The sequence below is a fragment of the Heterodontus francisci genome, chromosome 13 (genome assembly GCF_036365525.1).
Source record: "Heterodontus francisci isolate sHetFra1 chromosome 13, sHetFra1.hap1, whole genome shotgun sequence".
NCBI classification, from domain to species: Eukaryota; Metazoa; Chordata; class Chondrichthyes; order Heterodontiformes; family Heterodontidae; genus Heterodontus; species Heterodontus francisci.
This window is the reverse complement of record NC_090383.1, coordinates 116521646-116546732: the sequence shown is the minus strand read 5'-3', so window position 1 is coordinate 116546732 and position 25087 is coordinate 116521646. Positions and strand designations below refer to the sequence as shown.

Genomic DNA, 25087 nt, shown 5'->3' with positions numbered 1-25087 from the left:
TCTCAAGGGCAATTAGGGATGGGCAATAAATGCTGGCCTAGCCAGCGACGCCCAAGAACGAATGAAAAAAAATTTCAATATTTTCCAGTTTCTTGGCCCTAATCGCCTCCTCCTCACTACGAACGTCCAATCTCTCTACACCTACATCGCCCACCTAAGGCTCTCTGCTTCTTCCTTGAACAGAGGCCCCACCAGTCCCCATTTTGGTTAGCAAAATTAAAGCACATGGGATAGGAGGTAATATATTGGCATGGATTAAGGATTAGTTAACAGGGCGGCGCAGTGGTTAGCACCGCAGCCTCACAGCTCCAGTGACCCGGGTTCAGTTCTGGGTACTGCCTGTATGGAGTTTGCAAGTTCTCCCTGTGACCGCATGGGTTTCCGCCGGGTGCTCCTGTTTCCTCCCACAGCAAAAGACCTGCAGGTTGATAGGTAAATTGGCCATTGTAAACTGTCCCTAGTGTAGGTAGGTGGTAGGAGAATGGTGGGGACGTGGTAGGGAATTTGGGATTAATGTAGGATTAGTGTAAATGGGTGGTTGTTGATCGGCATAGACTCGGTGGGCCGAAGGGCCTGTTTCAGTGCTGCATCTCTAAATAAAAAAATTTTTTTAAAAAAGAAAGCAAAGAGTAGGAATAAATGGGTCATTCTCATGTTGGCAGGCTATGACTAGTGGGGTACCGCAGGGATCAGTGCTTGGGCACCAGCTGTTAACAATCTATATCAATGATTTGGATGTGGGGACCAAATGTAGTATTTCCAAATACTGCACAAAACTAGGTGGGAATGTGTTTTGTGAATAAGATGCAAAGCAGCTTCAAGGGGATTTGGACAGACTTAGTGAGTGGGCAAGAACATGGCAGATGGAATATAATGTGGAAAAATGTGACGTTATCCACTTTGGTGGGAGGAAAAGATATTCAGAGTGTTTCTTAAATGGTAAGCGATTAGAAAGTGCAGATGTACAAAGGGACCTGGGTGTCCTTGTCAATAAGTCACTGAAAGCTAACATGCAGGTGCAGCAAGCAATTAGGAAGGCTAATGGTATGTTAGCCTTTATCGAGGATTTGAGTACAGGAGTCGCGAAGTCTTGCTTCAATTGTATAGAACCTTGGTCAGACTGCACTTGGAGTACTGTGTTTTGGTCCCTTACCTTAGGGAGGATATTATTGCCATAGAGGGAGTACAACAAAAGTTCACCAGACTTGTGGCGGGATGGCGGGACTGTCCTATGAAGAGAGATTGGAGAAACTGGGCCTGTATTCTCTAGAGTTTCGAAAAATGAGAGGTGATCATATTGAAACATACAAAATACTTGAAGGAATACAGGGTAGATGCAGCTAAGATGTTTCCCCTGGTTGGGGAGTCTAGAACCAGGGGACCCATTTCAAAATAAGGGGGAAGCTACTTAGGGCAGAGATAAGGAGAAATGTCTTTAGTCAGTGGGTTGTGAATCTTTGGAATTCTCTACCTCAGAAGACTGTGGAAGCTCAGTGATTGAGTATGTTTAAAGCAGAGATTGACAGATGTCTAAATACAAATGACCTAAGGGGATTTGAAGATAGTGTGGGAAAAAGGCATTGAAGTGGATGATCAGCCATGATCACATTGAATGGCAGGGCAGGCGCGATGGGCAGAATGGCCTATTCCTCCATTGTTCCTATCCACCACCACTCTCCTCTGCCTGGCTGAACTTGTTTTCACATTGAACAATTTCTCCTTCAACTCCACTCACTTCCTCCAAATAAAAGGTGTTGCTATGAATACCCACATGGATCCTATTTATGCCAGTCTTTTTGTGGGATATGTCGAGCATTCCTTGCTTCAGTCCTATTTAGGCATCCTCCTCCAACTCTTTTTCTGGTACATTGATGACTATCAGTGCCGTTTCCTGTTTTTCCTGGAACTGGAGACCTTCATCAACTTTGCTTCCGATTTCCACCCTTCTCTTACCTTCAAATGGTCCATCTCCGACATTCCCTTCCCTGCCTTCTCTATTTCCATTTCTGGGGATAGGCTATCTACTAATACTCATTATAAGCCCACCGTCTCCCACAGCTACCTTGACTACACTTCCTGACACCCTGCCTCCTGTAAGGACTCCATCCCATTCTCCCAGTTTCTCAGTTTCTTCCACAACAGCGCTTCTGATATGTCTTGCTTTGCCCTCAACAGAGGATTCTCCCGCACTGTGTTGACTGGGCCCTCGACTGTGTCCAACTCATTTCCCACACTTCTGCTCTCACCCCTTCCCCTCTCTCCCAGAACCACGACAGGGTTCCCCCGTCCTCACTTTCCACCCCACCAGCCTCCATAGCCAAAAGTTCATCCTCCGCCATTTCCGTCACCTCCTACATGATGCCACTGCCAAACACCTCTTCCCCTCCCCGTTCAGCATTCCAAAGGGACCCTTCCCTCAATGAGGCCCTGGTCCACTCCTCCATCGCCCCCGACACCTCGTCCCTTCCCATGCAGTCCCAGGAGGTGTACACCAGCCCTTTTACATCTTCTCTCCTCACCATCCAAGGCCCAAACACTTCTTCCAGGTGAAGCAACTTCTTTTGATTTAGTATACTGTATTTACTGCTAACAATGCAGTCTCCTCTACATTAAGGAGACCAAACTCAGACTGGCGATCAAACGTAGATTGGATGACCGTTTTGCGGAACACTTCTACTCAGTCCGCAAGCGTGACCCCAAGCTTCCGATTGCTTGTCATTTTAATTCACCTTGCTCTCATGCCCACATTTCTGACCTCTGCCTGCTGCAGTGTTCCACTGAACCTCAACGCAAGCTCCAGCAACAGCACTTCGTCTTCCGATAAGACACTTTACAGCCTTCTGGACTCAACATTGAGTTCAACAATTTCAGACGAGGACCTCCCATTTTGATTTTTTTTTAAAACCATGTGCCAGTCTTAAACTTGTTTTTCATGTTTTTGCTTTTGGACAGAACCGTTCATTATTCTGCCATTAACACTCGCTCTGGGCAAATGCTTTGTCTTTTACTACAACTATTACCACTCCCTTTGCCTTCTGTCCATGACATCTTTGTCATTTAGTCTCTCCCGCCCTCTACCCTATCACAGACCTCCCTCCCCCTTTTCAATGGCATAAAGTCCATCATATTTCTACCTGCCTTCAGTTCTGAATAGTCATATCCGACTCAAAACATTAAAGCTGTTTCTCTCCCCATAGTTGATGCCAGCCCTGCTGAGTATTTCCAGCACTTTCCATTTTTATTTCAGATTTCCAGTATCCAGAGAATTTTGCTTTTTATCTTACTGTGCAGAGGTCTGCCTCATCTCAAATCTTATTCAGATAGCTGAACTGAGCTAGTATGACAGCAAAAGGCAGCTCTCAAGAGGAACTGAATAGTATAACTGGCATTTCTATAGCACTTATGTATATAGATGTGCCAAGGTGCAGCGGACAAATGGAGACCGAGCAGGAGGGAGAAAGGCGGCCAAGGAAACAGAGACCTGAAAGCAAGAACCAGGTATTGAAGCTGAAGAGATCACTGTGGGAGTGGAAGGAGAGAGGAATGAGGAGGAGATCAATGCCAGATAAGCATCAGGAAAAATATGCAAATTGAAAAAAAAAGCATTGATGTGAGAGTATAGTCTCAGGGATACTTTAGAGTCATAGAGAGATACAGCACCGAAACAGGCCCTTCGGCTCAACGAGTCCGCACCAGCCATCAACCACCCATTTATACTAATCCTACATTAATCCCATATTTTCCCTCTCACATCCCCACCTTCCCTCAATTCTCCTATCACCTACCTAGGGGCAATTTTTACAATGGCCAATTTACCTATCAACCTGCCAAGTCTTTGGCATGTGGGAGGAAACCGGAGCACCCGGAGAAAACCCACGCGGTCACAGGGAGAACTTGCAAACTCCGCACAGGCAGTACCCAGAATCGAACCCGGGTCACTGGAGTTGTGTGGCTGCGGTGCTAGCCACAGTGCTGCCCATATTCTATATTGGAAAAAACTGAAGAAAAAGATTTTGAAAAAAGTGCACAAATCCATCAGCTGAATGTTTTCCTGGGACTGAGTGGCTCCATTTCAACTTCCAGACCTGTTGTCAGTCACAGCTATGACTGTATTTCATGCAGCTTCTCTAGGAAAGCTGACATGACAGGTCTCCCATTAGGGTGAGAAATTTGACATTCTGAAAAAAAAAATCACTTACTATTAACCTCCTTCCTCCAAATACAAGAAGTGGGGAGCACGTTGAGCAGAAACACTCCCACTACAAATCCAGTACTCTGGATCCAGTCTAATACTACTAGCATATTTGGATTGCTAGGGAGGAGGAAGATTTAGCTCTTCTCAATGCAGGTATGATTTTTATTTTTCTTCTGCTCAAATGTCAACATTATTCTAACCTTGACAACAATGCTTCAGATTCCTGGGATGCAAAAACCTCCAAGAATGTGCACCAACAGTTTGGAAAAGATCTCCACTTTATTATACCTATTGACAGCTCAAACCAGATAACTACTTTTTGAACTTTGAGCAGCCTGTTAATTTGCAGGTATAGAAATTTCAATTCAGCACAGGTGCACTTCTTGCTTTTGAGATAACAGGCTACTCAAACTATCTACTGATGAGGCGGCATGCTCATCATTAATTAAACACACCAGCCAGTGTGATATTGATCCATGTAGACTAGGGTGACCCCTGGTTTAAGCTCAGCTCTGTGGTGAGCTTGCAGTTCTTAGCCAGGAAGGTGATACAAGTACTACAATTCTACTAAGCTGGGAGATGCACTGGGAGGGGTGAACAGGAGGAATCCACAAATGTTTTTGCTCCAAACTACTACCCAGCGACCCCCTAACTGGAAAGCTTGTGTGCGCGAATGCCAAGCGAGGGCCAGTTTTAACATTCGGCGATGAATAGCTTGCTCGTAATCACCATCTAGGGAAGGTTCCCGTAAAGTGGGCAAGGTGGCAGTGTTCTTACGTTCTTCATTTTAGCCATTGGCAGACCGGTTCGCAAGTGCCAGTGCTCTTTGCCCAAGGGGCGGACTCCATGTGTGAGCCTGCACAGTGAAGATCAGTAGGCTCATCGAGCATGGAGGACTTCACAGCAAGGGCTGGTCCAGTCTGCACAGCCAGCAGCAGTTAGTGGAGAGAGATCCATAACGGGAAACCTGGCTGATTTATTTTCCCTCCGGAACACAGGATCAGTAAGCCCGAATATCCATGCTCTTGTGTTGTAGAATCTTGTGTATTATTCTTAGTCAAAAAAACAAATCCTAAATTGACTAACTGCATAGACAGGGCATCAAGTTTAGGATCCTCTGCTCTCTATAGCTTAGTATCTCACGCACGTTGTAAATTTCTCCGGTGGGAAACAAAACTTTGCGGCACACATTGCCTGGGACAAACTAATGAAGGACAAAGTATAGTTATTAAATTATAAATGAGGCAGGGCAGCTCCTGCTCTCAATGGTTTCAGCTCACTGTCTCAGAAAATCTCTTCCTCCCAGCTAATCTCATCAATTGTCAGTTAAAATGACATGGCACCACATTGATAACGACAGGACCAACCTATTTAAAATTAGTTAGAAATAATTTACCATCCAGTTAAAATATAGGCATAGGAGGATAAGAAATAAAGATTCAAACATAAAATCAGGGGACAGATGAGGAGGGAACATGAAACAGGAGGGATTTTTCATAAATCCCCCTAAAAATTTCCAAAATGAAAAGATTTAAAGACAGACAGACTTGCATTTATATAGCACCTTTCTCGAGACATCCCAAAGCATTTTACACCCAGTAAAAAGCTTTTAAAACATAGTGACTTGTAATATAGGAAATGTAGCAGCCAATTTGAGCCAGCAAGGTCCCACAAACAGCCAGGAGATAAATGACCAGATAATCTGTTTCAGGCATTGATTAGGGATAAATATTGGCCATGGAACCAGGGAGAACGCACCTATTCTTCTTTGAAAAGCATGACGGGGTCATGGATGGCCTGTAATTCTCAGTTTGAAGCTCAAATGCCAGTTAAAAGAAAAACGACCAGAGAATAGTGCAAAATGGGTACCTGCCGATGAGAGTCTACGAACTGCAATCTCAATAGGCGTGAGTTACTAAGAAGTTGGTCATTTTTTCACGGGCAAAGGATTAAATTTGAAAGGCCAGCATGAATGGAATTGTGGCACTAGCTCATCCTCCTGACCAGGGAAAATGCATGACAATAGGGAGATGACAGTGCAGGATATAGATAGGAAGAATTACAAAAAAAAATTGAGGGAAGTGCTTCATTCCACCTTCCTTTCATTCCTTTTCAATAGGATAAATACAATTGAAATACCTAGCTGGATGGAGACCATAAAAAAACTCAAGAAGTTTGACACCAATCAGGAAGGAGCAGTTCACTTGATCGATGGCTATTTGTTCGGCTAAATATTAACCCTTTCCATCCCCAGAGCATAGTGGCAGCAGTGTTTACAATCTACAGGATGCACTGCAGCACCTCACCAAGGTTACTTCAACAGCACCTCCCTTGTCTGTAACTTCAACTGCTGAGATGACAACAGCACAAATGTCATGAGTAAACCATCATTTCCAAGTCACACACTAGCCTATTTTGGGTATATACCATTGTTTCATCACTACCACAGGGGCAGAGTCTTAGAATTCTCTACTTTACCCATAGTGGAAGCATCATAGCCACAGGGACTGCACTGGGGTTCAAGGAGAAGGCCCACCACCACCTTCTAACTGCAACAAGAGAAAGGCAATAAATTCAGCATTGCCCCATTCCGGAGCGCAAATGAAAAAGAGGAATGATTCATAAGGAAAAAGCATTTCATTCTGTAAAATAGAAGACTGGAAGACAATTAAATGATTACTTTTTCTGGCAGTGCAGTATGTTGGAGCACCCAAATCCCCAGGGAGTTGGGATTCGAGGGCGGCATACATGTAATCCCCAAGTTACAATTTTGGTCATGCTGCTGCAGTATGCAGCTGACTGAATTGGCAGACAATTCCCAAAATTCAGAGTCTTCACTATGTATATGTGTGACTGGTTAAGTGTGCTCCAGCTGCAGCACACAGTTTTACACGTGTCCAGGGAGGCACTCGGAAGACGACAAAACTGGGACGAAAAGAAGAATTTTTAGGAACAGACTATTGGGCATATCGCTTTTCAGTTCAGCTTGCTTGCCTATCCACCTTCCCACCTTATCCCTCCATACAGAAACTGTCCCTCATGCAAATTTTTATCAATCACTTCTGTGGTTTCTGTCTCTACGGGTCTTTGCATGAAAAGGTTTGCCTGATCTCTCCACAGATCCTTTAACAAAATAAAAACTCAACATAAATGGGTTTGTAGCCATCATCACTGTTCAGCAGAGGCACAGAATTATCTTTGTTTTTCTTTTTACGGTCAAGTTCCTTTTTGGAGTGATGGAGACTAGAAATTAAAAAAAAACACTACATTTTTTGTGAAAATGTTGAATGATCCCTTTCACTGGCGGTGGCTGCTGCTGCTTTACTCTACCTGGAAATCTAAAGCTTTTACCTAAACTCGATCATTCATAGGAACAGTCAGCTACACGTGTACATCAAGCTGAGACAGTGGAAAAAATGTTAACCACAATTGATGAATTGATTGCTGATTTTTCACCACAAATCTGGGAATTCCTGGCTGCAGGTTAATTTGCAGAAAAAAGAAACAGTTTATAGAGAGGAAAGATAAACAGGGTCGCGATTCATGAAAGCTAGGATAAAATGAAAGGAAACAAATAGCTTTGGTTCGCCATGTAAACTTCCTTTGAGAATGGAGACAATTAAATGATCTGTTCATGTTTTAGCTTGTTATGCTGTTAAACTATTAACGTTATAAGGTTCTTATTTTAATGCCAAGCTGATGGACAAATGCAAGGTCAGTCTGACTGCATGAAAATATCCTACGTGATCATTCCAAAGTTGTGAATAGCCCTTACTCCTTAAACTGAGCAGTAACACTGAAATATGGATTAGAAATGCATAGAAATAAGCTGTAGGATAACAGACACCTGGGAAGTGAACTGCATGTATAATGGATACTTGTGTGTGAACTACAAGACTGTAACCATGGGAATGGGATGAGGTGATATGAACTGTGTAGCTTGTTTTCAAATTGGCCAAATGGGATGTTGGAAGGGTTATGTGTACTCTTTCTGCCAGCAGTGTCAGTTGATATGTTGGTGCCTGATATGTTATGCCTTAAATGACTAATATCTTTTTAAATAAGTTATTTTAACATTGGTCAATCTCTCGTGGCATTGCTTCTAGAAGGTCAAGAGAAACTGCGATGTTCAGGTCAGCAGGGTTTGCTGGGGCAAGAGGAGAACAGAATGAGAAATTCTGGCAGAAGGGAGGGAGGACCTGGTAACCATTTCATCTTGGGAGAAGAGTGGTGCAAACTCATAGCAGAGGGGATGGGGGGGGGGGATCATGCAAAACTTTTCCACTGGAGGAGAGCAGGATGAGGTCAGTGCAAACTCCTCCCACAGCCAAAGGCTCTCAGCATATTCAAGAACTGTAAATGTAGGAATGTGCAGTATCGTAAAGTAACACTTTGTTCCATTTGGCCAGCTCCAGACTTCTAAACCAATTATAAAGTTCACTCACTATATCCTGTCACTGATCTACTCGAGCCTTTCCATCTCACACTTAATATTACTGTTTCCATCAGTCTCAATTAACCTCTTGGGCAGTTAATTTAAGCATTCACCACAGTCCATGTAGCATCATTAAAAATAAAATCTTCATCCTTTCCCCCCTCATCCTTCTCGGGGAACATGTTCAACAATTTCTTTGGGTTCATCTGGGCAAGGCCATGATTTCCAAGATGGCAACCGGAACTAAAACCAGTACTCCAAATGGAGATATAACCAACCCCTGTATAGTACAGTATCACACCCTATGACTTGTGTTCTATGACCTGCATTACAGAATCCAAGATCCCATTTGCTTTATTTACTGCTCTCTCACACTGTCCAGAAAGCTTCAAGGATCAATCTACCAATATCCAAAATCTCTTTCCTGTGTTGTATCCCACAAGCTAACATCTTGTTTTCTTATGTATTCACAGGAAGTTGGCAGAAGTGGCAAAACCACACCTGTTGCCAGAGAAGATGCTAGTGGGCCTTCTCTTTGAATTGATTGCATGAGTGGCCTGCTTGGCTACTTCAGAGGCAAGTACAAGTCAACTTCATAGTTTGGATAAGCGAGGTTGATTCCCTTCCCTACATGACAGCTGGGTCTTTATAAAAGGTGCAAGAGAAATTCAAGTTCTTTCTTTTTTCTTCATGACAGTCTGGCATTATGATCACTTTCTCATGCTAGCCCACAAATGACCAGGTTTATTGAGTTCAATTTACAATGTGTGATGGTGGGATTTAACCTCACGATCTCTGGGTTGCAAATCCAGTGTCATAACCACATCACCTCTGTAGCAAGTTTATAGTTTCAATTTTTCTTATCTCTTTGGTGGGCTTGAACTTCATCTGCTATTTCTTAGTCTAGGTGAATTTTCTTTACAAGTTCTAAGTTTCATTGTAATTTGTAAATGCCATACAATGTAGGGGCTTAAAGGCACAATAGACTGGTGATGCATAAAATAAATACACGAAATTTTCAAAAGTTACGAGTTAATTTGTCATGTATTTTCTGCCGTACAACAGATCTAATTGGGACATTGGTGTTTGCTGAACTTGTTGTGGTTCCCAGAAAATAATCAAATATCTACTGTCCATTTTCAGATAAAACCAAATCACTCAGCTTAAAAGTTATAAATATTTTAGATTAGTACCTACCTCACTATGTCAACCGTCACAAATGAAACTTTCCTTTTACAAAAGACTGGGTTTGAAAGTTCAGATCTCTATCAGAACCGGACAGTCAATCTAGATAGATCACGACCCAGGTGGTTATTTATGACCCTCATTATTACATTACAGTATAATCATTTGTACTCCTTACACTTTATGTCAGACTTGTACAGAGCCCAATTGCAATAATACATAGAGCTAAGGTCCTCTACACAGCTCTACAAAAGATATCTACCTCCTGCAGGCAGAAAAATTGTGCAGTAAAACACAAACAAATGCTCAGTAGGAGGCAGAAATTCATCAGCAAACTGTCCAAAATCAATCTATGTACCGCACAGAAACAAACTGAATACTGCCTTTTAACACTGTGAAGTGGCACATCAGAACTAAAGGCATCTCACGTTGATGCTCAATTAGAGAAATGGCAATCTGCGATGCCCAGTTTTGTTTAACTAATGAGCCACTAGTTTCTGTTGGGCCTACTGGAGGAACAGGAGGAAGCAGTCCTGCATCCACCGTGGCTCGAACATTATTGGACTACGGGGAAAAAAAACAATTGCTATTAGAAACAGGGAGCTCACGTCCTCTATATAGTGCGGTGGTGGCAGCGACACGAGTATTGTGCTCCTATTCTGCCAGCGTGCTATTGATAGAAAAATGGCTAACGTGCTTTCTCCACTAAGATGCTGTAATAGATTCAAAGAGGTAAAAATCTAGATCAGAGCACAGTCACAGAGGAAATCAAAGTTCATTTACTGTTCATGTCGCCTGAACCACACACTTTTCAAGTTTGCTTGAAGACCAACATGAACCAAAAAGGACAAGAAACTAACTCTGATTATGCAACACACTGAGCCACGGACTGGTTTGAAGCTACTTCTCTCTTCTCCCATAGCTCTCTACAAACTCTAATTTGGCCTATCCATTCAGAAAGACCCTGAAATCCCCTCCATCATAACCCCTACCTGTCAGGCTCCTGGCACAATCTGTACTATTGGGGAAGGTGCCACTTGAAGTCAAGCATCTTGGCTCTTAATTTCCCTCAGGATCACTCTGTGATGTGAAGTGTTGGATTTAAACTTTAAAATGGGAACTAATTTATATTTGCATCATCTGATCTAAATAAACTGCGTCCTCTGACACAAGTTTAACCAGAGCCTACATTTGGTCTTCACTTGTCATGTGCAACTCCACAGGAGACTGACTATCAAGGTTTTAAATTGACACTTACAACTTCTAGCTGATCCATTAGTTTCACCAAGAACTTGCGGCATTCTGGCGTTTTACTATCAATTTTCATTCCAGTCTGCATAGCATACAGGCGACCTGCACAAATAGAAAGGAGTTAAGCTTAAAAGAAAATCAGAGAAAAGGACAGTAATTCCTGATAAAATGCAACATACAAATAATGCTGCCATGAAAACATCCCAGGCCAATAACCTTTTGTGATCATGAAGAGCAAATACATAGCAGTGAATGTAATCATGCACCATGGTGCAAATCATCAGTTATCAGCATAACTTTCCCTTCCTCTCCACTGTAAACAGTGTAAACGTCACCATGCATCAATGACAAGAACAATAGCTGCCACTGTCCATACTGACAGCTGAATGAGGTATTCCCAAAAACTAAATTGTATTTATTGAAACAATGCTTAGCATTTATAGTATTATATGCAGGTTGCCTGACTGCTTCATTGTAGGCTTGTATTGCAGTCTCTCCCCGGTGGACAGTTGGGAGCAAAAAAAAAACAGGTAATTTTTAGCGACTGTTATAGTTTCCTACTTATAAGGGTGAATTTTACCTGGACGGTGGGCGGCCCAGATGCACACCAAAAGGTGGGGAGGGGGGCAACCCCACCTCAGCTCTCTGTCGGCCTCCCTGGTCGAATTCCACAGCAGGCAGCCAATGAACAGTCAAAGAACAAAGAACAGTACAGCACAGGAACAGGCCATTCGACCCTCCAAGCCTGCGCCGATCTTGATGCCTGCCTAAACTAACACCTTCTGCACTTCCGGGGCCCATATCCCTCTATTCCCTTCCCATTCATGTATTTGTCAAGATGTCTCTTAAACGTCGCTATCGTATCTGCTTCCACCACCTCCCCTGGCAGCAAGTTCCAGGCACTCACCACCCTCTGTGTAAAAAACTTGCCTCGCACATCCCCTCTAAACTTTGCCCCTCGCACCTTAAACCTATGTCCCCTAGTAACTGACTCTTCCACCCTGGGAAAAAGCTTCTGACTATCCACTCTGTCCATGCCGCTCATAACTTTGTAAACCTCTATCATGTCGCCCCTCCACCTCCGTCGTTCCAGTGAAAACAATCAGAGTTTTTCCAACCTCTCCTCATAGCTAATGCCCTCCAGACCAGGCACATACTGGTAAACCTCCTCTGTATCCTCTCCAAAGCCTCCACGTCCTTCTGGTAGTGTGGCGATCAGAATTGCACGTAATATTCTAAGTGTGCCCTAACTAAGGTTCTGTACAGCTGCAACATGACTTGCCAATTTTTATACTCTATGCCCCGACCGATGAAGGCAAGCATGCCGTATGTCTTCTTGACTACCTTATCCACCTGCGTTGCCACTTTCAGTGACCTGTGGACCTGTACGCCTAGATCTCTCTGCCTGTCAATACTCCTAAGGGTTCTGCCATTTACTGTATACCTCCCACCTGCATTAGACCTTCCAAAATGCATTACCTCACATTTGTCCGGATTAAACTCCATCTGCCATTTCTCCGCCCAAGTCTCCAACCGATCTATATCCTGCTGTATCCTCTGACAATCCTCATCATTATCCGCAACTCCACCAACCTTTGTGTCGTCCGCAAACTTACTAATCAGACCAGCTACATTTAAGGGACGAACTCCTGCCTCCAGAGCTGCAGGCCAATCGGAGGGCCAGGAGCTCAGCAGTACCAGCAGCGCCACCAGGAGGCCTGCAGTAGCGAACACGGAGGAGACCCCGAGACCAGGGTAAGTGGGGTCAGGATGGTTGGGGCCAGTCAGGCAGGCCCTGGTGAGTACGAGTGGAATGGGTGGGGGGCAGGTTTTAGTGAGAGCAGGGGGTGGGGGTCTTGTCGCAGGGCAGCCATTGCTGCTGGAGGGCCAGTCCGTGGGCCATGAATTTCCCCCAGAGGAGGGACCACCACACTCTGGTCCCCCAAGCTCGCTAGAAGACGAGGTCTCACCTGGCAGTGTTTCCATGTGGCAGCAGGCCCTTCTGATATTAGTTGAATGGGAGCGGAGGTGGGATGCTTTCCTTAAGTGGCTCAATTGGCCTTGGGCAGGAAGGCCGGACTCGAACTTCCCCACTGTGGACAAAATGGCTGACGTCAGCCCCACACCATTGTGTGCCCCCACCCACCACCCCCACACCTCCGTTCTCATCTCCAAGGGCAGGATAAAATACAGCCAATAATGTCTACAAATCTGCTTAAGGACTCATTCTCAAGGGTTATATAAGAGCTGGTTCAATCTGTCCTTCCAAATCACTTCCATGTCCATCTGTACAGCTTGCAATTTCTTTTCAATCTTGGAGCTAATGGACAATATAAACTGTCTGCATTTCTCATTACTGTTCATGAAATTCTGCACATACTGAAGTTCACATGACCTCAACAACCCTGCAATTCTTCAAATATGTCCCTTTCCCTTCATTCCCTAGGTTCACGAGAAGATGTAATCCCATTATTGTCTCAAGTAGATGCTCCTTTATGAGCGTTACATCAAAAAAGTCAATATTGCAGGATTTTGAAATTACAGGTGTTTACATTTTAACTTCTGTGTTCTAGTATTTTTCACCGATCTGACCTTGTCTGCTCAACCACACTGTAAAATCAGAATTCTGCAGATAAAAAGCAAACTACTGGCTTACGGTTTTCATGGAAAACTACATGGAATCAATTTGCCACTAAAAATATTAAAATTCCAGAATACCAACTAATAATTGCTGAATTTGATTTAAGTCAGCATAAACTAATGGCTCTGATGTTCACTTATCACGCACTGTAATTAGTAATTTTTCTCTACACATTCTTCTACTTCACTGCGTTGAAATCAAGTCACACCATGTTCTACTTCAACTCATTCTTTGCCAAGGCCTCAACAATGCACAACTCCTGGCCAGCTTCAATCAAAAACCTGCATTAATATAGCTCCTTTAAAGTTTCAAAGACTTTTCTCTTGCTTCCTCCTACGATTGACAGATTTTTAAAGCCCAAACTTGGCATCAACTAAACTCAATTTCTTCATTAACCAGGCCTTCTCTGTGACTCTGTTTAACTCGATGATGTCCTGCAGTGTAGGCCTTGGCCCTCCACCTGGGTTTCTCTGTAACCAAAATATCCTTTTGTGTAAATGTACCTCATTATTATTGTTTTGCAAAATGCCAAGTTGGCACCATCAGATTTTAGTTCTAAGTTTAGGTAGCAGTGCCTCTTAGACTGACACAGGCTGGCCAACAATCACAAAACGGACACCAATAACAAAAGTTAAACGGAAACCTTGTCCGATGTATATGATATTCTAAAAGAAAAAAATTGCCTGCATTAATATAGTGCCTTCCATGACCCCAAGATGACTCAAGGCGCTTAACAGCCAATTAAGTACAATTTTTTTTTTGAAGAGTGGTCACTGTTGTAACATCGGAATAGGATTGTAATAAGGCACACTTTTTCTTTTGCTTTTCTTTTTTAAACACATAACTCTTATTCTTCAATACGATTGCTTTAAAATTCAATAAAAACTGAACATTCATAAAATAATTCTCTCCCCATTTCTCCCATTTATATGCATCATTTTCAGTAAAATATTTAGACAGGCGAAGATGACTGTGAGCACTTTAACAGCAAATGCACACAGGAGCACTGAATAACAACAAAGCACAATCCGCGTCAATCAGCAAAATTAACAAATGTTTGACAGTCTTCAGTCAGCATTCTAGCCTATGATATGGCTCATGATAGTAGTTCAAGATGGAATGAGCTAACTGTGTTTCCCAAAGGGTTGGTGACGTATGGAGCTATGCATCAGAGCCTCAATGCCAATGCTGTCTGCGCCTTGGCAGTCATTGGCAGTCCAGTGAGCTAATAGCATCTTGTGAGATGGCATTGTAAACAGTGTAAACTCCACAACACTGACTGGGTTTCCCGACTAGCTGCTAGAACAACCAATCATAGTCTGAGCCTTTCCATTGTACTGGCTTCTGATAGCTGTGCACAGAGACCAGAACACAGCAGCATTGTGATGCACAGAGGCACACTGGAGTTACTCTATCAGATCTTGTTGTACCTGTGATTTTCAACACCAGCCAGCAGGAAGCAGTATGAACAAGCCTCATTTTTCCCCATGGAAAGCGAGAGGAGATTGCAGTGCAAATCACCACCCTCTCAGGAACACTGTACGATATAAAAGGAGACTGAGGATTTTTTCTTAAAGAAAACAACTCAATGATTTCATGCACAATAGGAGAGGGCACTCGACTTGTAGGAATTCAGGAAGATAGGAACAGGAGTAGGCCATTCAGCCCCTCGAGCCTGTCCCGCCATTCAATGAGATCATGGCTGATCCGCGGCCTAACTCCATTTACCTGCCTTTGGCCCATATCCCTTAATATCTTTGCTTAATAAAAATCTATCTATCTCAGATTTAAAATTAACAACTGTTCTAGCTTCAACTGCTGTTTGTGGGAGAGGGTTCCAAACCTCTACCACCCTTTGCGTGAAGAAGTGCTGCCTAACATCTCTCCTGAACAATCTGGTCCTAATTTTTAGACTATGCCCCCTAGTTTTAGAATCTCCAACCAGTGGAAATAGTTTATCTTTATCTAGCCTGTCTTTTCCTGTTAATATTTTGAAGACTTCGATCAGATCACCCCTTAACCTTCTAAATTCTAGCGAAAACAGGCCTAATATGTGTAATCTCTCCTCATAACTTAACCCCTATAGTCCAGGTATCATTCTTATAAACCTACGTTACACTCCCTCCAAGGCCAATATATCCTTCCTAAGGTATGGCGCCCAGAACTGTTCACAGTACTACAAGTGTGGTCTAACCAGGGTTTTGTACAGCTGCAGCATAACCTCTGTGTCTTTATACTCTAATCCTCTAGATATAAAGGCTAGCATTCCATTAGCCTTTTTGATTATTTTCTGCACTTGCTTGTGGTATTTTAAAGATCTATGCACCTGAACCCCCAAGTCTCTTTGGACATCCCCTGTACTTAACCTCTTCCCATTTAGAAAGTACCCTGCTCTATCCTTTTTTGGTCCAAAATGGATAATCTCACACTTGCCTGAATTGAAATCCATCAGCTGCAGTTTTGCCTACTCACCTAGTCTGTCAAAATCTTTAAGAAAAACTGGTTCGAAGTGAACCACAAAAGTACTGCTGATTAATTCCTGAACTGGACTACTTGTCACTGCTAGACTGAAACTCAAAGCCAAAAAGTGAATGAAGCATTGAAAGTAGAGCTCGCATCTTATTTTGAGCATCTGACCCTTGGGCATATGAACATATTTTCTTCGCATGAACTCTTTTTCCCCAATGGTTCATATTAATAATGAGCAGATAGCTGGTAGCACAAGGTGGAGAGTCAGATTCAAGCCCACACAAGCAGATACAATGCAAGCAATGTTGTTAAAAAAACAGGAAAACAAAGGAAAAGCAGTAGAAAGAACTTGCTCAAAGGAACAGATAAACAAAGGTTGAAATGCGAATAGTAAAGTCAAATGTAAACTCTGGAGAAAAAAAAAATAGGCAGCTTCAATCTGGTCTCAGACTGTTCCATTTGGACTGTTTACAATCTCAATGGGAAAATAATGATCATCAGATTTCACGGAATCAGAAATTCCAATGAAGACAGCCATCATGGAAATGGAGTAATCAACTTCAATATCACTTCCCTGCTCTTTTGCCAAACCCTTTTAATATTTTTACATTTAATATGGCAAACACAGATTAACTGGCCGTTTATCTCATGGCTACTTGTGGGATGCTGCTGTGTCTGAAAGAGCTGCTACATTTGCCCTACATAAAAAAATCACAAAACATGATTCACTAAAGTAATTCACTGGATGGTTGAAGAAGAATTAATAAGGTTAATAAGAATCACACAGCACAGAAGCAGGCCATTCAGCCTGTTGTGTTGGTGCCAGCTCTCAATGAATTACCAATTAGATGCACTCTCCTTTTACCCATGGCCTTGCAAAATGTTCCTCTTTAAGCATATATCCAGTTCCCTTTTGGAAGTTATCAAACCTGCAACCACCACCCTTGCAGACAGTGCATAATAATTCACTGAGTAAACAAAAAATCTTGTCATCCCCCCCTAGCTTTTTTGCCAATTATCTTAAACCTCTATTCTCTGAACCCGACCCTATGCCAGTGGAAACAGTTCCACCCCATCTTCTCTACCACTACCCCGCAATTTTGAACACCTCAATTAAATTTCCTCTTAACCAAATCCTAACTTTTCTAGCCTCTCCACATAACTGAATTAAGGTCATTATATAAAAAGCAGCTCCATTTTTTCAAATGTTGATCTAATTCTATCTTGGGATTTAGAAAGTTAGCTGAAGAGGGTGATGAACCAAAATCAACGTTGATAGCAAATGGACTGGATGTACTTTGAAAATGAACTGTTTTTGGTTGCAAATTACACTGATGGAGCAGACATGCAAGCAACACTCTCGCGTCGAACCACAGGGAGTTGAGATTTCCAAGAGAAAAATGCTTTCCAACGTTTTATTTGTTTTTCATGGTTCGTTAGCCAGTGGATGGGCACCACAGGGGTCTTCAAAATCAAAATATTTGAGTTAGGATTTATATTACAACTAGCAAAAGACCCCGTTTCAAAGTCAGCAAGTCTCTGGAGGGCTCGACTTAAGTGTAGTGCAGAGACGGCTGGCTTAATGATCTCTGAATGATTGCAATCGTGAAACAGAAGTCCAAGCCAGTGGATGCAAGCTAAATGAGAAAGTAGGGAGTGACCTTTCTTTGTTTCTCAGGTTCAGGAGAACCTCTTCAGCAAAACAGTCATTATAATGTGAAACTCACTACCACATAGTTTGGCTCAGGCTAATAGCATAGATGCACTTAAGGGGAAGCTAGAGAAACACAGGAGGGAGAAAGGAATAGAAGGATAAGTTGAGAAGGGTGGGAGGAGGCTTGTTTAAAGCATAAACACCAGCATTAACCTATTGGATCGAATGGCCTGTTTCTGTGCTGTAAATTCTACATAATACGTTAAAATTTGTTGAGAACAGAAAAGTTAGTGTTATGAGTGCAGACCCTTTGTCAGACTGGTGCTGACTGGCATATTAATATGGTCAGAAAAAAGGGAGATAGAATCTCCATTTTTTTTAAAAATCAGACAAACCCAAAAGGAGCCTTGAATGGAATGATGTAAATCATCGTCATGAGTCAAGTAATGAACAGTGTTATGACCAGGTGAGAAAGGTGTCTAGGGGGCCCTCTCACCTGGTCTTACCGTAACAGGACATTATTTTTAAACACACTGTTTTTGGCTCCCCCTTGGTGAATCCTTGTTCACCACTTTCCAATTATAAGTCAAAGAAACCAGCACAAACAGGCTTTCTTAGGTTTAAAGAAGAAAAGTTGAAATTTATTAAACTTAAACTCGAATTCGGTTGACGCCTACGGATACAGGATGCACCAGACCAGCATGTATACGCGATGCACACATGCAAATAGAGACAGAAAAAAAGAATAAAGTGGAAATGTTTGAGGCAATATCTGAAGAGTTTTTATTACAGATCTTCGAGCTCACTGTAGAGTCCTTGATTATAGGTAGATCTTGCTTTTCGTTGGGGCCTAGTGTTCTTCTTAAATCTTGTTCGCTGTAGGAGACTTTTCTCTCTTGGGGGTTCATGTGTCTTCAGTGGATTCAGAGGCTTGTGAGAAATAGATGGGAGCAGACAGGAGATCTTCTCAGTCCAGGAGCAAACAGATACTCTCAGTTCAAACTGTTTGTACAATTCAGAAAAACCCAGATTGCCAAGCAGGTTAGTCATGTCTAACTGGTCTGACCACGTCTTGGATTGTATCAGCTCAGCAGCCTCTGGAATGCTCCTCTTACACACAATACCTGGTGATCAAGGTCCATTGTGGGTTGAATGGGTCAGGGAATGGTCATTTGTCCTTCCAATCACCGTCTATTAATATGTAAAATGTCTTTTCCAGCCACGGCTGATTTGTTTAATAAGTCTTTTCTTCACTCCACTAACAGTTTAAAATCAATGCTCATGACAAACTTAATGTGCCTCATTCTTGGCAGGTGGGGGCCTAGCATGACAACGGAAACATTATGACTTTGAAGAAACATAGGACATGGCACAACACATTATTGTCGTGTTTCTCTCGATTACTTGACTGAGAATTCTTCCCCCCTCCACCCCACCTGTCTTTCCTGAAGGCATGTACACTTGCTGTAGCTCCACCTCGTAGGGATCATCAATACTCCCTCAGTTTAAAAATACTGCTTTTGGTTAAGAATAAGTTATCTGCCTTCTGGTATGTACCTCTGTATAGCATGATTTCTTTTTTTGAAAGTTCTCATGATCCCTGGGGTCTTCACTGGCGTGGACAAGTAAATAAATAGCAAGTCAATTGTGCATACCCACGACTCTGCTTCAAACATCTATTACAATGTTCTTTGCCCCAAGCTCTGCAACTCTATGGAGCAGCTTTTGTTTTTGTCCTGGCATCGAAGTCCTCATGAGTTCTTGGGACCCCATGATGTTCAGAGGTGTCAGCTGTAGCTCAGCAGGTAGCACTCTCACCTCCAAGTCAGAAGTTTGTGGGTTCATGCTCTGCTCCAGAGACTCAGATACAAATCCAGGTTGACACTTCAGTGCTGAATTGAGGGAGTGATGCACTGTCAAAGTGTCTTCTGGCTGATGAGATGCCTACATGCGCTCTCAGTTGGATGTAAAAGATCCCATGGTATTATTAGAGGCGCAGAGGAGTTCTTGGCCAATATTGATCCCTCAACTACCTTCACTAAAACAGATTATCTGATCATTATCTCATTGCTGTTTGTGGAAGCTTGCTGTGTGCAAACTGGCTGCAGCTTTTCCTATGTTGCAAGTGACCACACTGAGGTAGCAAAAGGTGCAAGTCTTTATTTCAGAGGTAATAGGTAAATAGGTCTACATTAATAACTTGCCTTGACCTCAAAATTTACTCTACTATCCAGTACTAAGCATCTTTCTGAAAACTTTATTTTACCCTGCTTTGATAATGTGTTGCTGCTTACTTGGCAGAAATCCATGGTCAATAGCATTGTAATTCATGGTTCCTCCTTGTTTGCACAAAATAAAATGAAACTTATATTTTACCTCATCCAAAGCAACCCAACAATTTGTTATTGTCCCACCCCCAAACACCCTGAATACAGGCCTATTCTAGTTCTTCCTGCAGCTGGCTCACCGTTTTCCTTTCAGTGAAGACCCTCACACAGCCACTGGCCGGGAAATTCCTCCCATCTGCTCCTGCTTTGCTGGCGTTTACATGATGCAAACAGGGGTCTCTGCCACACTTACAGCAAATAAACACCAGCAAAGCTAGTGCCACTCAGAGAACTTCCCAGCCAGTGACCTCTTATGATTGGATTTCGTATTAAAACCCTACTGTGTACAGAAGTATAACAGCTCAAGTGACAAAACCACTGAACTATTCCAGATTACTGCCTATATCCACACTAACATTTATTTTAAAAATAAATGGTTTCTTAGAAAGAAGGACATGATTCTCCACAGATGGAGTTTTTGGGAACCCATGAACTAGGCAGCCATTGTAACTATGCGGATTAACTGGGTGACCTCGCACTGAGCGCTCAGCAATTTTATACCATTCCTCCCAGCCCCAGTACCTCATTACTTGAACAAACGTCTCTGAAAAAATTAGACAAAACAAAGCAAAGATGGATGTTAATCATAATGATTTGATTTTACCAGGAGCTTGTGTGGTGATAGTTGCTCTTTAAGTAATGGGACATGAGCACCAGTGCTTAGAAGCTGCACTGTGGACTTCAGACATGACGTTCATACCTCTGGGCAGTGTTTGCATTGCAATAGACAACTTTCTTTTTATTCATTCATTGAATGTGGGCATTGCTGGCTAGGCCAGCATTTATTGCCCATCCTTAATTGCCCTTGAGAAGGTGGTGGTGAGCTGCCTTCTTGAACCACTGCAGTCCTTGGGGTGTTGTTATACCCACAGTGCTGTTAGGAATGGAGTAGCAGGATTTTGACCCAATGACAGAGAAGGAACAGCGATATAGTTCCAAGTCAAGACGGCATGTGGCTTGGAGGGGAACTTGCAGGTGGTGGCATTCCCATGCATTTGTTGCCCTTGCCCTTCTAGGTGGTAGAGGTCACGGGTTTTGAAGGTGCTGTTGAAGGAACCTTAGTGAGTTACTGCAGTGCATCTTGTCGATGGTACACACTGCTGCCAATGTGTGTTGATGGTGGAGGACTGCCAATCAAGCGGGTTGCTTTGTCCTGGATGGTGTCGAGCTTCTTGAGTGTTGTTGGAGCTGCACCCATCCAGGCGAGTGGAGAGTATTCCATCACACTCCTTATGCCTTGTAGATGGTGGACAGGCTTTGGGGAGTCAGGAGGTGAGTTACTGCTGCAGAATTCCCAGCCTCTGACCTGCTCTTGTAACTGGCTAGTCCAGTTCAGTTTCTGGTCAATGATAACCCTGAGGATGTTGATAATGGGTGATTCAGCGATGGTAATGCCATTGACTGTCACGGGGTGGTTCCTGTTTGTAAGTGGATTAATATCCTTTTTTTGTGGCTGGTGTTGTGGAGTCACATCTAAACTGAAATCTGGCTTCCATCCAACAACTTAAATGTTTCAAACTATATGGGCCAATTTTAATAAGATTTCACCCCCCCCCCCAAAGGAGTAGGACATTGTGCCAGTGCCAATTCAGATGCAAATTGGTCTAAACTACACATATTTCTCATCCTCCTAATCCGCATCCACACGTTTGCTCCAAACAGTGCATCGCTTTGCGCCATAAACCACTTCTCTCCAGCTAAAAACAACTGCATAAGGGGGAAAAAGATCTTGCTCCTTAGAGCGGACCACTAATAATCAGCGCCATACCCACGGCAATGTGGAGCTACATACTAACCCCACATTACAAATTGTGGGGAGAGGGAAGAGGCTCCATATGACTGATGCGCTTATAAATGAAAAACTTGTAGGGTGTGTCAACTCAGGTGCTGTATCGATCCAGACATTAGCTTTTTTTTAAATTAAACGTTTGGCTGCTTATTAAGAGGATGGATTGGCCTGTTCTCCAGGAGTCATTCAGAACATTGATTCAATTTGAATTGTTCAATTTATTCCTTAAATCCTCTTGCTTACATCATAAAATAGGAAGGAAAAGATTATTAGAGGAAAGCCATGCCAGTATAGTGTGGCTATGGCTCACTTTCTAACTGCTGACTGAAGGTATTCCAAAGACCACATATTTTCCCATATACATTACCCATAATAGTGTTGTATGTTTGTGCGATCTGTCAAATAGGCTGGCTAAAAAAGTCCTGCTCATTTCCCTGAAGTATTTTGACACAACACAGTAGAATTGCCCACAGTAGGATCCACTGTGCGGGCTGAAATAATTATTTAAGTCCTATCCAATAAAAGAGAAGCCTAATTTTGATTAAAGCAAGGGAGACTTCAAATAACTGGAAAAAATTTCCTAATGTTTCACGCCTTCTTCTTCAATATAACTAACAAGACTAACACATGGACAAAAAGGATATAAAAGCATTTTAAGGGATGCTTGAATTAAAAAAAAGACTTGCATTTATTTAGCATCTTTCACAACATTCCAAAGAGCGTTGCCGCCAATGAAGGACATTTTTTGTAGGAAACACAGCAGCCAATATAGACACAGCAAGCTCCTCCAGCAGTTATGATATAATGACCAGATAATCTGTTTCAGTGATTATTGGCCAGGATACCAGGGTGAAATCCACTAGTTGTCTTCAAAATAGTGCCATGGGATCTTTTATGCTCACGAGGGAGCAGACTGCACCTTGCGTATATGTGTAGTCATCAAAGGTCCATTGAATGTCCTTCAGTCCTATAAACTTCAGAGATCCCTGCATCCCTCCAATTCTGGTCTCTTGCACATTTCTGATTTGCATTGCTCCACCACGGGTGGCCATTCTACAGCTGCTTAGCCCGAGCTCTGAATTCCCTCCATAAAACTCTCTCTCATAAAACGCTCCTTCTTCCTTTAAAAGACTTCTTAAAATCTACCTCTTTGACTAAGCTATTGGTTACCTGTTCTAGTATCTCTTTATGTGATTTGATATCAAATTTTGTTGGATAACATTCCTGTGAAGTGCCTTGGAATATTTTTCTGTGTTAAAGGCACCATATAAATACAAGATAGCAATTAGGGTTAACAAAATTGAAGCCCATTGGCTAAAACGGGGGAATAGCAGCATGAATACAAAATTAGCTAAGGGAGTTGTGGTGAGTGGCTGTTTCTTTGGATCGGACAGAGGAGATCCTCCAAGGTTCAGTATTAGGACCACTACTGCTTTTAATGTACATGACTTAAACTTGGGGGTATAGGGCACCATTTCAAAATCTGCTGATGGCACAAAATTTGGAAGTGTAGCAAACAGCAAGCCTAGTGATTAACTTTGAGACGGCATAAAACGGGCTGGTGGAATGGATGAACACATGGCAGATGAAATTCAACACAGAAAAGTGAGAGGTGATACATTTTGGTAGGAAGAATGAGGCGAGACAATATGTGCTAAATTGTACAATTTTAAAGAGAATGATCTGGGGGTGTTTGTGCACCAATCTCTGAAATGGCAGGACAGGTTAACAAAGCAGTTAATGAAGTAGATGAGATTGTAAGAAAGGTACGGCAATAATCATGGGTGATTTTAATATGCATATAGACTGGATTAGTCAAATTGGCAAGGGTAGCCTCGAGGGAGAGTTCATTGAATGTATTAGAGATTGTTTTTTGGAACAATATGTTGTGGAACCAACTAGGGAGCAGGCTATTCTAGATTTGGAGTTGTGTAATGAGGTGGGATTAATAAGTGATCTCATTGTTGAGGATCCTCTAGGGAAAAGTGATTATGGCATGCTAGAATTTCAAATTCAGTTTGAGGGTGAGACGCTGGAGTCCCACACGAGCCTTCTGGAGTTAAACAAAGGTAATTATATAGGCATGAGGACAGATTTGGCCCTAGTGGACTGGGCAGGAAGACTACAAGGTAGGACAGTTGACGAGCAGTGGCAGATGTTTAAGGAGATATTCAATTTATCCCAACTAAAATATATTCCAGAGAGGAAGAAAGATTCTAAGAGGAGGAAAAACATCCATGGCTAAGCAAGGAAGTTAAGGATAACAAAGACAAAGACTAAGGCATACCACATTGCAAAGGCCAGTGGCAGGCTGGAAGATTGGGAACTTTTAAAGATCAACGAAGGGTTACTAAAAAAGTAATAAGAGCAAAGATAAATTATGAAAGAAAACTAGCGCAAAATACAAAAACGGATAGCAAAAGCTTCTATAAGTATATAAAAGGGAAGAGAGTAGCTAAAGTGAATGTTGGTCCTTTGGAGAATGAAACTGGGGAGTTAATAGAAGGGAACACAGAAATGGCAGAGACACTAAATCAGTATTTTGCTTCAGTTTTCACGGTGGAGGACACTAGTACCATCCCAATACTACCAGGTAATGGAGAGGTTATAGAAAAGAAGGAGCTTAGAACAATCATCACTAGTGAAAAAGTACTGAGCAAACTATTGGGGCTGAAGGGAGACAAGTCCCCAGGGTCTGATGGCCTACATCCTAGGGTCTTAAAGGAAGTGGCAGTGGAGATAGTGGATCCATTGGTTATATTACAAAATTCTCTGGCTACGGGAAAGGTTCCAGCGGATTGGAAAAAAATTAATGTAACGCCTGTATTCAAAAAGGGAGGGAGGCAGAAAGTAGGAAATTATAGATCGGTTAGTTTAACATCTGTCATTGGGAAATTGTTAGAATCCATTATTAAGTAAGTAATAACAGGACATTTAGAAAGTAAAAACGCAATCCATCAGAGTCAGCATGGTTTTATGAAGGGTAAATCATGTTTGACTAATTTGCAAGAGTTCTTCGAAGCTGAAACAAGCAAAGTGGATAATGGGGATCCTGCAGATGTAGTTTATCTGGACTTCCAG

The 25087-nt window shown here is 42.5% G+C and overlaps 1 protein-coding gene across 2 annotated transcripts in view; it reads right to left on the bottom strand.

Annotated features, from left to right (window-relative positions):
• Nucleotides 1–25087, bottom strand: part of vta1 (vesicle (multivesicular body) trafficking 1) — a 165451-nt gene that overhangs the window by 91130 nt on the left and 49234 nt on the right. Inside the window, exon 2 of one of the 2 annotated variants that reach the window (XM_068045542.1) lies at nt 11074–11168. The exons of the other annotated variant lie outside the window; for it this stretch is intronic. Coding sequence (XP_067901643.1) covers nt 11074–11168 — 95 coding nt within the window. The remainder of the gene's footprint in view (nt 1–11073; nt 11169–25087) is intronic. 2 annotated transcript variants of the gene reach the window in all.